Here is a 16,823-nt window from a genome sequence, read left to right on the forward strand (position 1 = left end):
ATATATTTATTGATAGTAAATCAATTAAAGTAACAGTCAGTAATTTCCTCCACACATTCAGGGTCATAGGAGCCCAGTTTTCATAGTGGGCTTACATAAACATATTTTGAATTGGAGACAAGTGTAATGTGTCCATCAAATTACAAAGTTCCTTTCCCCGAAGTCATCAGACTTCATAGTGCTGAGCCTTCCCTCCTCCCTTAGACTAACACCAAGTGGAGGCAGAGTGTGGCTTCCTGGGAAGTGGCGAGATTGCGTGGGTAGCTGTGCACTGAACCAACAACCAGTTTCAATAAATGTACCTGAGACTTTTCCTAAGTATAAGAAAGTCATTATTATGCAACTTTCTTCCCCGAGTTTGGTTAAGTAAACAAACATGTTCGACCTAGAGTTTTCAAAGAAGGGACAGGAAAAAGGAGAAAATTATTGGCCTGAAAATCTTAAGATCTTTCAGTACCTAATAAAACCAAATAGAATAATATGATAAAGATGGAAATACATATTTTTAAATGACTTTTGCCAGAGAAATTTAAGATTATACCCACTAATCTGTGCAGTCCGTGAATTGACTAAAGATGAAAACAGAACATTAGAAGACTTATTTTATTTCATTTATTTTTGACTCTTCATCCTGAAATTAGTAATAGTATTTCACTAATCTACAGTTTGCCCACAGCTCCAAAACCCCAAAATAGGAAAAGACAGACAGAAGCAGCAAGAAAGCCTCAGGTGTATCTTATCATTGGGCATCTGCCTCGGTGGCTCTCAGGTGTTCCTGGGCCCAGCCCCAGAGATTTGCATCAGAAGTCGGACTGGTATCTATATGACTCCTTTTAACAGCAAGTGACCCTATGGAAAGTGACAGGAGAGCCAGCACTTTCAAACATACTGCCTGAAACTAAACGCCTTTCTCCAATTACTATTCAGGATTTATTTACACCTAGGGGCTGCAAAATGGAAGGTTCTAAGGTTTGAAATAACAGCAGCCCCGGCACGTGGTTGGCGGGGATTTGGAGGAAAAATTGCTTAAGTCAGTTGGTCTCAAAATCTTCTGGGGAGCTTTTAAAAAATGCTGATGACTGGGGCCAAACCAGAAAGTATTTGATTTAATAGGTCTGAGGGGAGCGTCAGAATTGTTTCACAAAATCCAAGGGATTGTAATGTGCGGGCATTGTTGAGAACTGTGGACTTGAACTTTTAAATATGCATCCACTTTTGTGAGGATGATGGTTATACCCTAGGAGAAAATATTTTCCATATGAACATCTGGTGTATACTGGAATGTAATAACAAGATATTTTCTTTTAACAATTGTAAAACAATAATAAACATAATTTCTATTATTTTTGAATAATTTTAGAATAATAATAATTATTATTATTATTTTACAATTAGATAATCCTGCATAAGAAGCAGCTGGCTCTCTACTAAAGAAAAGTTGTCTTCCTGTGTTCTCCAAGTGACCATGGAGACTTTACAAACTGGGTTACTATCTTCCATTTACTTCCTAATCTTTTAATGAATGTGACACCTTACCTGGATCCACCTTGATGATGATACAGAATGAACTATAAAGACAGTACATTACTTGATATTACTTTTCAAAGCATGAATAAAGTGTACCTCGCCTTCTGTGACTGCATCTGGAATCTTAGGGTCAACTGTCTTGGATAGAATTGACATCTGAGTTGGATTAACCCTGAATAGACTCAAAGCGGGAGGCTGATCGCGGAACACCGTTGACAGGCAGAGCTGTATGGTCTCTTTCATTGCTTTCAGCTGCGCCTCCTGCAAAAAAAGAAAAAGCCATCACAATGTTTCCATGTGGCTCTGGCCACCATTTATCTGATTAGATTCTCCCTGTCCCCCTAATCTACACTCGTTCCCCACACAAATGCGTTATAAGTTTTCAAATGCAATTGCCTAGTTTATGAATTCCATTATGACATCCTGTTTAATGCACGTTCAGTCTGTTTTTAGGAGCTGGTGTGTTTCATGATATATTTTGAACACTGAAAGAGACATATTTTACTTTTCTCCCTTGAACTGACATTATTTCAATCACGATCGTTTGCTGCTGAGAAAATATACTCTAAGGGTCCCTCTGAAGTAGAAATGTCCCTCTTAGAAACCTGCCATCTTTTTATTAGTGTCAACCTCCTTTCTTGCAAATGGTTTGCCTAGCAACGTAGGCCCCTGTATTTCCCAGATTAGCCTGTACCTCTGCTCAATTTCCCCAGATATTGGGCAAATAAATTTGTTTCTCATAAAACTCTTATTTCCTCTGGGCCTTGTTATGTGGTGAAAGTTAATCTGATGTGATTGTAAATGATAATCTTAACACTTTCTTATATTAATAAGATATCACAATATTCCAAGCACTTTCACATGCAAGAGGTAATTTTATGCTTTCAAACATTTGTGAAACTGGCATTATTATTATTGTTTTACTTTGAAGAAAAGAAAGTTCAAGGTTTTCAGACTGGTTTACTTCTGGTTTACATCACAAGTCGGACTGAACTAACATAGAAAACCATCTCTAACTTCCATCTAACCCCCAGTTCCCAGTATTAAAAATATTTTTAAATGCTGATAAGGTAACAAAAAGTAATAACAAAGTTGAGCACAGAGACATACAAGAGGGGCACTAGTCTGAGTGCCCTTTAACAGCAGACATGCATCCTTGAAGCCCCTTGTCTGTACTGTGCCCAGCACTCAAGATAACAGTCCTGGGCTTGGCCAACCCAGCTGCTTCTCACGGGATAGTTAGTTAGCACAAAGGACATCACAGTCTCAGGGAACATGAGGCCCTCTGGTGGGGCTCTGGTCCTTAGAATGCAGGTCATAAAGGGACAGTTACCATCGGCAAGCACGCAGCCTTTGTTCCTCTGCCTACTTAAGCAAGCTTCTCTCAAGGGCAGTAGCAGGTGCACACTTCTATCCTGCTGGCCGCCACTGGACAGTCCCTGTAAGCGACTCCCAATAAATCTATATGTCTCATTTGCCATCTCTGGGTCTTTTCTTTAGTCTTTCCGCAAGCTATCCCGTACCTGCTTACCCAACTTGGTATGTGGCCAAACAGACACTCAGGTTCCTCAGTGAAGAGAGGCATACAAATTTTGGGAAATCTCATGGTAACTCAGGAGGAATTTGGGGCATGGATATAGGTCCTAAAAAGACAATGCCACATAAACATTCATTTTGAGTCATGAGATGTGGTCTTTGGGCCAAGAGAGATGAGGAGATAGATTAGGTACTGGGGCCAAGATCCCAAGCACGGGCAGAGTTTACCTTTTCAGTGACCCCTTGATCAATGAAGCAGCAAGGCCTGTCGTCTCTGCCTGTCAAAGTGGTACGCTCCCAATACAACTACTGCCTTTTATATACTCAGTCAGGAGTACACCTTCACACAGCATCCTCCCTTGCTTCCCGCATCCTATAAAGCCTTTGTGGTTAATTTCTTGTGAGTAGTGTCTAGATTTAGATTCTTCCTAATGCCTACTTCTGTGTTTCTCCTCACATGTGCTACATGATAATATTTGTCTTTAAGATGAGAGTGTCCATTGCTAGAATAGCAGTTTAAGAACTCTCTCTTTTGGTTGTGTCAAGAGATTTAAAGAAAAACCAGCAGTGAGAGCAGCAATTGGAAACATATAAGAACTAGGACAGACATGTATTTGCTTCTCATCAGTCTTGCTCTGTCAAGTTGACTACGACAAAATAAGAATCTGATAAGGACTAGGATGGAAGAGCATTAAGTGGACAGGAGGTGGCCAAGCTGAAAGATAACATTTAGATATTGAAAGGTTTTACTCAAAATGGTCTCTTTGATTTGCTTGCCTGAGTCCCTGAATTCTTGCCCTTACCTCAACCCATTATTTTCTATGATTTAGCCTGTTTGTTTCCTTCATATAATTTATCACTAATTTTTAACTCATATGTATGTACACACATGTATAAGTTGGCTATTTTGTTCAGAACTATGTATCTAGCACTTAACACAATCCTTGACACATTAGACGGGACATGACAAAAATGGTTTTCGAATAAATGACCTAAAACTTAGGTGAAAATGTTGTTTCTGTATGTCACAGAAGGAAACTAACAAGCTACATCAATAAAAAGAAATGAAGTCATAGTTCAGATTGCTCTTCCTATTGGTTCTTTCTCATAATCTTGGCTGACCCTCCCTTGTCTCATGACAGAATAGGAGATCACGGTATTGGCTGCTGTGTCAGGAGTGAAATATTCCAGGTGGCATTGAACAATTTAAATACGTTTTCTGTTTCTCATATTATAGAGAGACAATGGAGATGGAGCTAATGTGATAGAGTCAGGCAGGTCTTGGCCAGGACTCAAAGCTAATGTGGATTTCAAATGTTGACTTCCCATGTTCAAATCATGCCAGAAGTGATGATGATTCTTGTATTCACTGTATTCATATCTTTGCTCTTCTTAACACGCTATATATCTAAAAGTTGGATCTATAACAGGCTTGAGGTATCTGTTGCCATAATTCCCAATTAATGGCTGAACTTGGATGTGGAAAATAAATAGCGAACAGCGTCAATAGTTTCAAATATTGATTTTCAGTCAACATATTTAGGAAAGACCTTTTCTGATGAAACAATAAATGGGAATGAGTGTATATGTTATATTTTTAATTATCTGAACTTTGGAGTGATCATCTCATCTGTTTACAGTGGTCTTCTGACCTTGTCAGGACGATCTCAGATAACAGAATCAACATCACTTAGACGTAGTTTCCAACTCTTCCCCTTTGAGAGCCATGGTAATAAGCTATCTTTGCTCTTATGTTTCAACCTATTCTTAGTCTCTTAGCTTCTGATTTCATTTCTTTTGTGGTCCACAAACCTGTGACTTGGTCTCCTATCTTAGGTTCTGGCTCCATTCCTTGATTACATTGTAGATTTTTCCTGCCAGAGACCACAGATTGCTGTGAGCAACTCTGCCCTAATTTGGTCAGCTTTCTACCAAAAAAACCTCCCAGCTTTCTAGTTTGTTCCTATAACTTAATAGAGCCTATTACTGACCCTACTCAAGTTTGGCCTGACCCAGTTCCATGAGCAGGACCCAGACAATGATTTTATACCACGGCATCATTCCATTTTCGTTTATATCACTAGCTGTAGCCTGATTCAAAACTGCAGGCTACTGTTCACTTTGAAGTTCACTGAAGCTAGATGGCATCTAATGAAATATGACATAAACTGTGTAAAGTATACAGAAAAAAAGCATTTTTCTGGGAAGAAGATGTTTCTTGCAAAGACAACTGTGCCTCTAATTTCTCATCTCCTGACAAATAAAAATTCACAAGGTGTTATTCATGTCCATCTTAACTCATTTGCATGACAACGTGAAGTCCTCAGAGAGATCTGGGTGCAGTAACAGCTGCTGGCTTTGCAGAGACCACACAGGGCTGTGAATTCCCGTCAACTTTCTTTCTGCCATGAAATCAGCTCTCTGACTCCCAGAAGGTCATTCAGTATTTTTTGCCTCTCTACTCTAGGTGATCTCCAGGTCCCTTGTATGCAGGATGTATAGCACATTCAATAATTTACGAAGTTAGGTCTTCATTTATCTATTCACCCAATAACTATTTGTTATGTTCCTGCCATGTGCCACATATGCTGTGGCAAAAAGAGTTCTCATTCTTTACTGCTTAGTCCCAGGAGTCTGTGTAGGTCGGCTTCCTTGTGTCATCTGTAACACAGATGTAATAACGCCTGCTTTCCTGGGCAAAATTTTGTGAGGGTCAGATGCAATAAAATCTTTTTTAACATGAAAGTTTACAAGATAGATTTCCATACCAGAGAGCTGTTTCTGCATTCCAGTAGCTGAGCCTAGCTATAATTCATAAGGTATTGTCAAATAAATAATTGGTTGTTTGGAAAACCAAGGTTGATTCTTAGATTTTGAGATTATTGTTGTTTATACTGTAATAGTAAACTGAGACTTCTTTCATTAAATATGTCATAAGAACCAAGTTGGAGTGTGAAGATGTTGTTTTCATAATATTTATGGGGTATTTAAGGTTATTTGAAGCCCAGATATAACATTGTTAGTAGCTAGACACCTGAAGAGAGCAAAAAGTCTCATATAAAGATGATGGAGAGTGGTGAAGAGCGATTTCATTCAACTGTAGGTTTATCCGTTTTGAAGTGAGCTAGCATTTCTACCTGACTTTATGGCTGCAGTTTGTGAGCCCATCACATACCTTACATGAGATTTGTTGAAATCAACCTCCGATAATATGAAATGCTTTTATAGATCACTGGAGCAAAAGGAGTGACAAGATCCTTAAGGTTAAAGAGAGAAATTATGACCACGGAGAGGCAGTCTCTGATCTCATTCACTAAGAGTAGTAATTATTGTACTTACTGAGTGTTTTCCATGTGCCAAGAGTTCTCCTCAGTATTTTACTTTCTGGATGCATGCTATTTTCTCATCACTCTTATAAAGGAATTTTATGGTTCCATTTTACAGTGAAGCGTAGAGTTTAAGGGATTCGAACATGGTCAGCGGAAGAGTTATGGTTTGAACAGACCAACTGACTCTGCAGACCTTTATTTAAACACTGCAACATACAGCCTCTCATCCTGCATCTGGACTGTGGCATGATGTGGGCTAGGCACACGGTGGTGGGGGGAAGTAGAAATGGAGGGGAGGAAAGGATAGAATAGGTAGGATGAAGGAAGGAAAACTCCACATTAACCCTGAGTTCTGTGTCTCAGGCCAAATTATAATGTGTCCATGAAATAATATGCGACTACACCAGTCCTTATAACCCGCAAGGACTTAAAATATACATATTCATTCTCTGTGCTTCTATTGATGAGGATTATTTTAGGCTGGTTAATTTTAAAACTGCAGATGAGAAGCAGGCTCCGAGGACTGGAATTTGCTTGCCCTTTGAGAGACATTTGCATTTGTGAAAGAAGGGAGATGACTTTGTCTCTAGAAACTCTTAATGGGGAAGGCAAGAACTTAAGTTGGTTACTGTCTGGCAATCTCATGTAACTGATTTAGGGTAGTGGCTTCTGACATTTACTTAATCCGATTTGATTCTTGTCTAAAAGTCATGGGATCACCCAATGACCAGACCCCACCTGCACTGATACCACTTTAACTTTTTTCATATTTTTTCCTTTGTCTTGTAAAGAGATAACTCACATACTTATGCCTTAAATTTAGCCTTATTCTCCACCCATGTTGGCAGCAGAAGCGGCAGCAGCAACATGCCGGCAGCAGCTCTGCCTGCCCATGGGTCTTGTCCCCATGCCAGTGGCGGCAGCAGCAGCTCCCCATGCCAGCAGCATCTCTGACTGCCCATGGGTCCTGTCCCCACTCAGCAGCTCTGACTGCCCATGGCCCTGTCCCCATGCTATTCCACACTATTCTCTAAATAAAAGAGCACTACTGCCAGATCTTGAGAGTCCAAGAAATCTTTCTTTCAACTCCTCGGGTCACCAACCCTTCATCACTATGACCTCATGGCTCCCCACACAATTATTTCCTGATTGTTGGCGCCCCACAAAATTGTGAGAGATGTGGAACACAAAACCATGTATCATAAGTGTTTTCTGTTTCCCACAGCACCTAGCACATGGTGGTCACACAAAATTCAAATCTATTTAGCCACTGACTGACTAAATGAATTACCTGAAGTCAGGGAAAAGACAATGTAAGGAAGAAAATTCCAAACGTCAGAGTTGTTAAAAACTCAGAGGACACTGGCATGCCTCAGCGTCGTGGGATCCCAACGTCTTTCTAGGACTTAAAACATACTGCAGAGATCGTGGCAGGGATGCCAGAGAAAGGATCCCAAAAAGAGATGTTCTAGTTGAACTTTAATATTATGCGTACCTCTGATTTTCTGATTCTACCAATTCTGTAAAGAGACATTTCCCTTTTTGAAAAGTAATATTACGTAGCATGAGTCGGATATGCTCAGAGATTAGCATAAATCCATAGAATTTTTTTAACTTAAAAAATAACTCATAAAGCTGAAATCTTAGAAAGGTGAATTATCTTTGACTTAGTCTACAAAACAGGGGGCAGGTTTCCCTAAAACTATTAAATATTATATTAATTACCTGAATAAATATAAAATAAGACAATTACACAGGAGTGAAGCTGTTAAAATATCTAGTTATGCATTCAAAAGCCAAATTTCTCCCAAAGATTTAAACCTTAAGAAGGAATATCACTAAAAGTCACAAAATGTCCTTACTAATTCGTCTACTGCAATACTGCCTAGATGTCCTGTTTGAAAAGTTAACTATGTTACCTGCGAAGACATTTCGGTCATACCTAAGTCCAGAAAATGCCTATGGGAGACCCACATCTCTGGGAGGCAGAAGTTTAGGCTTGTCCTTCACAACTACTGCACAGGAAGAGGGAGATACCACGAGAGCTCCAAGTTGAATCAGCCTGAAACATTCCCGCTCCTCCATTCTATGTCAAAACACCCATGGTTTAAGTTGGTGGTTAGGAGGGAACCTCCTTCTTTACAAAATTTCTCAATGTATGCAGCATATTATTGCAAAAGAAGTCTATGAATGCGCTCATCTTACTTGCTTATTTTTCTAAATATAATGGTCACTAAACTGTGATCACAAAAACGAAAAGTCTTTGACAGCAGACGGAATACCGTCTCCATTTTTAAAAATAACTTATTTTGTAAAATATGGGGGCAAATAGAGAACAACATAAGAAATATAACAAATATCAGGTAAATATCAATCAGAATTAAAAACATAAAGTCATTTTGATTACATATTTGCTATATATGAAATAATATGTATATAATTGTAGAAAACATTATCTATGATAGTACATGCAAATACATATTTGTAATATACACATATCCATGTATTCCATATATCTAATTTATATGTACAATGTGTATACTATATAATGATGTATATAATGCATGCAATATACATATATGAATGTGTATGAATTAAAGACTATCTGTATCCATATAGTCATTGAGAGACAAAACATTTGGGAAATAGTAGAAGTATTTGTCACCTTCCCTGGTATTATTTCACTCTGTCTTTCTCTAAAGGCAGTTACATCCATGAATTTGATATGTATTTTTCTACTTTATTTATGTGATATATAATCAAAACAAAATGTGTTTTCTGTATTTGAACAATTGTTAAATACTATACATATAATTCTGAATTGTTTTCACTCAACACTATAGGTATAATGTATCAATATTGATACAAACATCTTCATATTTATTCATTAGTATTAAATTGTGATTACAATTTGAAAATGATTATAGAAAATATATGAATTGTATAATTAACTTTAACAGTAAGCATTTGAATCATTTCCACTTATTATTAATACAAACATTGCTGTATTTAATGTCCATCTGCATGTTTCCAAGTACATATGGATAAGTACAAATTCTAAGGTGCATGAATTTAAAAACTGATTTTAAGAATTACACTCCCACCACTAGTGTTATCAGAATTTGGTATCATCAGACTTTTTAATTTTTACCAATCTGATGGTGTTAAGATGATGTCATTGTTGATATTCACTTTTCCATTTTTCTGGTGAGGTTATTCGTCTTTTACTTAGTTAATAAATTACATTGAAACATAGCAAACAATGAAAAAGTACATGGGTCTCAAGTGCACTTTTTAAAAATTTCTGTGCATTTTAAAGGAATATTGCTGTATGCATACTGATTTAATTATGATAGCTTCCTCTTGGACTGATTCATATGAGACTCCCTTCTTATCACTGAAAATACTTTACTTCAAGTTGACTTTAAATGATACTCCTATTGCTACCCAAGCTTACTTTGTATTGTTTGCGTAGTTTATCTTTTCTCTCTATTCTTTTACTTGCAGACCTCCTATTTCTTTACATTTAAAAGTGTCTTTTGTATGAATCGAAGTTTTGCTAAATATCATCTTATAATTTTAGCCTTATAGTGGCATATTTTGACCATTTAAAAAGTATAATTACTGACATACTTAAGTTGACATCTACCATTTTACTATTCATTTTCTATTTTAGCTCATCTTTTTTATATCCAACAATTTGACTATAATGTGGTTATCTTTGTATTTAACCTGCCTTGTGGGTTATTTATATTTTTGAATCTGTGGTTCATGTCATTCAAAACTTTGAAAAATTTTTAGCCATTATCTCTACAAATATTGTTTCTGCTTGTCACTCCTCTGGGACAACAACTGTAAATGTTTTAGAAATTTTGAATTTGTCTTATACATTTCTTAATCTTTTTGTTTACTGGTACTTTCTGCACCTTGGCACCTGTATTTGGTATTATTTGTCCTTTTGTTCCACTTGTCTTCAGCTCTACAATGTCTAATCATCCAATACAGCAGTTACATTCTTAATAACGTGTATTGCATTTTGCTAATTCTAGAATATCTACTTGGTTTGTTTTTATAGATTCCAAGTCTAGTGAAAATTTTATCCTTTTATCTGTTTTATTTTTCTTCTATTGCTACATATATTATATATATTACTTTATGAACATAATATACTATTGTATATGTGTGTGTATATGTGTATATATAAATCACAGTTGTTAACATTGTGAGTATTTATTTTCTCACTCCCACAGCTGAATCAGCTCCAGGCCTGCTTCTCTTGTTTCCCTTCTTTTTATTGGTCAGATGGCACGCCCTCTCCACATATCTAGAAATATTTCTATTACATGTCAGATATTGTGTATAAATGAATCAAAAAGTCTCAAGGTGATACCTCCACAAGCGAGGGCCTACAATTCCACCTTAGAGGGAATGATGGCTGATAACTCCAATCTAATCAAGAATTGATCTCAGTCAGAAGATCCTTTGAGGGTTTATTGAAATGCAGATTACTCCTGGATTGGCCCTGTGCCTGGGGCACATATTTTCCACACTTTTGATTGAGAGCAATGGGGAACTTGTCTCCTTGAGTCTGAAATATCATGGTCCACTTCTCAGATTCCGAGTTTCCTGTACTAATATGTTCTGGATGTTCGTTCTAGGGATTAGAGAAAATTACCTTTGATGTTCAATAAATGAATGTCGATTGAATGAAGAAATAAGGTACTTTAAAACCTCTCTACCCTTTTGTTCTGAGTGAACTAAAGAAAAAAGGAATATTTATTTCCCACAATTTCACAAAGTTGCTCTAAATATGAAAGAAGAAAAGAGTGAGAAGCGTTAAGAAATTTTGCCCTATATCATAGCCATTAAGCAGAACAGTAACTCTGAATGACATGACCAATCCCTTCCTCTGTATTATACTTCCCCGTCCATATTCCAGTTCCCTGTTCTCCACGCACGTTGCACGTGAAGAGCATTGAAAGGCAAAGTCGGCATCAGCTGGGAGCTGTGGTTAATCCTGAACACACAAAATAGTCAGACAATAAGAGATTAATAAAACCAAAATGAAATAAACGAAGTAGAAAGAGGTGAAGAAAATCTTTTGGAATTTGTGGTGATGGTAGCACAACTTTGTGAACTTTAAAAGTGTGATTTTTCTGGTACGTGAATTATATTTCAGTAAAGCTACAATAAAGGTGAACTGTCACCCACTCTGGCATTATCTTTATATGAACAGAGTTGGTTAAGAGAGCTACGTTCTTCTTTTATGCCTCTACCCCCAGAACTCTGATTTAAAATGTCCAAAATGAAAAGTGTCAATGACTGCTTCCATTTGCTTTATATGTCATTCATTTCAGGTTGATACACGGCATCTTTGCTGGTGCTTTAAAGCATGTTTATTCATTGTGTTATAGAACAAATGGACCAGTAAGGTGAAAAATGAAGCCATGAACTCACAGAGCCTCAGCCTTGAGTCAATTTACTGTAGCTGCAAAACAAGGAAAGAACCGGGTTCCAAAGGGAATACCAAGCACTCATGAATTCTATAACCATCTCACATGCCCAGCATCTCAAATTGCATCAATAAATCAAGAGAAGCCATGCATATACCCTAGCGTTGTCTGCTTTTTTAAAGGCAAAGTTATGATGGTTTATAGGTGTAAACTTACCTGGTCAAAAGCTGCTTTCTCCAGCTCATTTTTGGCCACAGCCAGTTTTTGTTCCAGATCAGTAAGCTGTTGCACCTGTAAAATGAAAGAAAGGCAAATCTTTTCAGTAAATTCTATAATCTCCCCCTCCACTTTAAGCATCTGTCATTCACTGAAAAGAATAAAAAAAAGAAAAACTACCTCATGAAATTCATTTAGAATTCTCGTTAAAAATATTGTATTACATGGTCATTTGGTTAAGCTGCAGAAAATGGTGTGTTCTGGATGCATATGCACTAAATACTTCACCGGACCAAAACGTCTAGTTGCAGAGTTCCAGCTCAAATCTCTGAAAATCCTTGTGATATAAATCCATCAGTTACGTTTCTAGAGGTTGTGGACTGAATTACATTCCCTTAACATTCACATGTTGAAGTTCTAATCGCCCCCACCACGTGATTGTGTTTGCAGATAGGACCTTTAGGGTGGTAATTAAAAGTAAATGAGGTCATAAAGGTGAGGTCCTAACTCCATAGAACTACTGTCCTTAGAAGAAGTGGAAGAGACCGCAGAGCGCTTGCTCTCTCTCTCGCTGGCTTACGCAGAGGCGAGGCCATGTGAGGACGGCACCGCTTGTGAGCCAGGAAGAGCTCTCACTAGAAACTGAATCTGCCTGCACCTTGACCTCGGCCTTCTAGCCCCCGGAACTGTGGGAAAAGAAATTTCTGCTGTTGAAGCCACCCATTCTGGTGTATTTTGTTCTGGCAGCCTGAGCAGACTAATACAGTAATAGTCACTCTTTTTATTATGGAGTTTTAACTTAATATACCTCTCTATGCCACCGTATCTCCGTACCTTTACAAATGCCGTCACTGTGCTTTAAAGGAAAAGAGCAATGGCCTCAGATTTGGAAGCAGTGTTTTAAAATCCAGCCTCTGCCAATTCCTAGCTGTACGCTGTAGCTATGTACTGACAGGAGTTGCTCAGTGGGCTCACAGAGGACCTGCGGAAGAGCCTGCCTCCCTTCATGGCTCAGCACCTCTCTAGACCTCTGGACTCTGCCTGTCTCCCACATCTAGCCAAAGAAAAGAATCTAAAGCTGGAGGAACACAGGATCTTTCTGATGCTCCTGTGAGGCAAGGGGATTGAGTTTGCCGGGGAGAGGTGGGCAGCAGGGGACGCATCACCTCTTCAGTGACCAGGATGCCACACTCCGGGTGCTACAAGCTGCGGGTTGTGGCAAGGCTGTAGCCCACTACCACAGCGCCCATTTGTCTGGTGGTCTTCTTTTCTCTCCCTCGCCTTCTGGGAACCAGCAGCTGGAAGCTCTGTCCTTGATTTTCCGGACAGAGGGTTTTCTCCCCTATGGTGACCACCTAGGAGGGAGGAGGGGGTGAAGAGACTGTTCTCCATTATAAAACGCTATGTCCACTCTTTGTATCCATGTCTAGTTTTCATGTCCTAAATTGAGCTGTGTTATTTTCTGCTTTATTCTTGTAGAAAATAATTTCCCAGTGGGTGCTTGCCCTTAAATAGCTGCCTAATCCGTGTACATGAAATACATCCTCTGTGCACGTATAAATGTCTATATAACGCTTAAAAATAAAATCATTCAGAATAAAAAAAAAAGGGAGAGAGAGAGAGCTGATGCCGAGTAGGCTTCCAGTAGGAGCGCACCTAAATGTAGGTGAACCCCCACGAGCTTGGAGACCCAGGCCCCGACCCACACCCCCCTTGGCTATGTGTCTGTCCTTCCCACCTCCTCGCTGCCTGACCCCACATCAGGGGGACTTCAGGACCATAGGCCTCAGTCTCACTTTTCCACCCCGGGCTCAGGCCACCCTGCCCACCCGTCAGGCGTCCCTGCTGCCCAGGACCAGCCACATTCCTCAACCCCTGAGCACCAGGGACTCTTGCTGTGACCATCCTGGCTGCTGTGGCACAGGCCCTGCCTGAGCCAGCTTCTGTCCATGGGACTGAGCCCCGATGGAAGAGTGGCCCCTCTGTCTGTCCCGGCTCCTCAGCCTAGGACAGGAGTTAGGGACAGTGGGATGGACAGTGGGTGGGCCTCAGTGGGGCAGTGGGTGTGGTAAGCTCTTCCTCAGCGTCAGGGGAAGGGGGTGATCCTGACCCTGCCAGCCTCGGTGCCACTGACACTCTTGGTCACCAGCTGGAAGGGACCTCTGTGCTACTCAGCCATTGCCCTGTCTCAGGCCCTCCTGCCTCCCCCCAGGTTCTCATGGTATTTTCTTTCTCAGGGTCCTCTTTGGTGGGCAGCCATTCTCCCCAGATGCTGCCATCAGTTATCTGCAGTCCAGGGGGCGTCTGCATAGGCTCAGGTCCTTCTGCATCCTTGTGTGAGTTTCAGCCCTATTCCAGTCATCCACAGGAGGGGACTCCTGCAGAATGACTTCAGGGTGCACTGCAACATAGCCATCCAGGAAGCTTGTGGCAGGGCAGGCAGAATGCATTCCAACAGAAATAGTAAATGTGCCTTTGAGAGCTATCTTGCCACCAGTTCCCAGGATTTCAAGAATCTCCGTCCTCTAAGAACTCAGTGAACCTGGTAAAATCTAGCCAAGAGATCTCAGGAGACAGAAGGTTACAAAAAGAGTGAGGAAAAGCACTCGCAGGGATTGCAGATACTGACCCACATTATCACACTGTGCACCTAGTTTTGAAAGGATCAGCTCCAGGCTTAATGCATACATGGCTGTTATAAAACTATAGAAAATAATAACAGTATTAAGCCGTTAGAAGACCTATGAAAGACAGGGAGTCTTACAAGATAGAGAATTTTATTTGTTTTAGGTCAAATTTGTTTTCTCATTTTAACTCCTGTGAAATAAAGGATAGGGTTACTTAAGAGGGGCTAGTCATGATTCTAGAGTAGCTTTCCTTCACATTCAATCATTGAGTAAATATCTAAGGAGTGACTGATTGTCCTCAGCCCAGGAAGGAAACATCATCTGTGTACGCAGTTGAACATGTACATGGGCAGCAAGCATATAAAGAGAAAGTCACTGAATGAGATTATAGCTGCTCAACAGAAAGCGTGTGTAAGCTGAGAACACAGAAGGGGTTCCTCAGTGTGGCCTGAGAAGTCACAGTTCTTCTTCCTAATAAGAGTAACAACAAAAAATGATAACATTTGGGGCTGGCCTGGAGTCCTAGCAGTTAAGTTCATGCACTCAGCTTCAGCGGCCAGGGGTTTGGATCTTGGGTACAGACCTATGTGTTGCTTAGCAAGCCATGCTGTGGCAGGCGTCCCACTATAAAATAGAGGAAGATGGGCACAGATGTTAGCTCAGGGCCACTCTTCCTCAGCAAAAAGAGGATGATTGGTGGCAGATGTTAGGTCAGGGTTAATCTTCCTCAAAAAAAACCCCCCAAAACTATAACATTTAATTTTCATACAAGTACATTTTCTTATTTGAGCTTTATAACATTTTAGAAGCTAGAGTCCATATTCTAATCTTAATTTACTTTAGAAAAAAATTATGTAGCTTCAGAGCGCCAAGACTGTGTAGACCACAAGATGCTGGAGCCTGATTTGGCTCCACCGTCTAGTCTATTGCTTCTGGAGCATTCCCCTGCTGTTTTTCTCAAGAATCCACCTTAAATTGAGCTAGATCACAAAAGATAACATCTGTGCTGTACTTAGTGTGAAAAGTGTCTTTTTTTCCTTCTAGGAAAGTTGAATGCATAGCTATGGTGGATGAAGTCAACAGAAAGGATGTAATGTTAGACAGTTACATTTTATCTGACATTTCAATGAATTCTTTTACAAAATCTCAGCAATGGCTAAATCTGCAAGGTTCTAATTCTTCTGTCATACATTAGGTTTGTGATTCAGTGTTTCTGGAAACTTGTTGACAATTTATTTTAACCCTTCCCCAGCCCCTTTCCTCCAGGTAAGTTGTCTTCTTTTTAATTTTTCTGGTGAGTTTCCCTGAGGTTTACAGAATATAAAAATATTTATATTTTACCTTCTTCTAAAAAGGACCTAAAACAATTTTGACACTAGAAGTATTAAAATTTTAAACATAAGTAAAACAATGAGATCTATAGAAAACAGATATGCCCTGTGAACGGGATGTGAAGGTAGGTGAGGGGCGGCAACAGCCGAAGGAGGCTCTGATAACGGATTCTATCCTTTGGTCTTGGCTGAGCTGTAAATTTGCTCCCAGACTTCTGGCAGCCAGGTATGAAAAGAAATGATGTTGGCTCCAAAATTCTCATTATCAAAGACAGTAAACATACCAGAGACACAGACGGTTCAGGGTTTTTCCAAGCAATAGCAACATAAAATTATAACAAACATTTTGAAATTCAAGTCAGAAAACGATTTTTTTCAGAAGCCAAGAAATGTAATCCAAAATCATGGTTCACCTTAAACCAAGTATAGTGCCTAGGATACACTGATGTGTGTTTGTGTGTGTGTGTGTGTATGTGTGTGTATGTGTGCGCACGTGTGTGTATGTGTGGATGGGTGGGTAGTTTGCCCACCAAGACACAGAAAGCAGTTTAAGCAAGTCACAGATTGACTTGCCTCCTGAGACATGCAAAATAATTCCACTTTGTCTCATCTACTCCAGAAGATTGAAATTCTAGTGAGTGATAACCAGCTTTACACACCAAGGTATGAGAGACAAGAACTGTTTTTTGTTGTCACTGAGTCTTAACAATTAGCAGTGCCTTACACTTGATGAGTAAATGGCTTTTAAAAGAATTCAATCCCTGACTGTAGTGGGCTAAACCGAGGAGATACAGGACCAGCCAA

General features: G+C 39.5%; 1 protein-coding gene across 1 annotated transcript in view; it reads right to left on the bottom strand.

Annotated features, from left to right (window-relative positions):
* Positions 1-16,823, bottom strand: part of LUZP2 (leucine zipper protein 2) — a 455,713-nt gene that overhangs the window by 56,371 nt on the left and 382,519 nt on the right. The window contains exons 8-9 of the mRNA XM_046638106.1: positions 12,062-12,136; positions 1,624-1,788 (exon numbers count right to left, since the gene is read on the bottom strand). Of these exons, the coding sequence (XP_046494062.1) occupies positions 1,624-1,788; positions 12,062-12,136 (240 nt within the window). The remainder of the gene's footprint in view (positions 1-1,623; positions 1,789-12,061; positions 12,137-16,823) is intronic.

Source organism: Equus quagga, chromosome 14 (genome assembly GCF_021613505.1).
Source record: "Equus quagga isolate Etosha38 chromosome 14, UCLA_HA_Equagga_1.0, whole genome shotgun sequence".
In the NCBI taxonomy this organism is placed as follows: domain Eukaryota; kingdom Metazoa; phylum Chordata; class Mammalia; order Perissodactyla; family Equidae; genus Equus; species Equus quagga.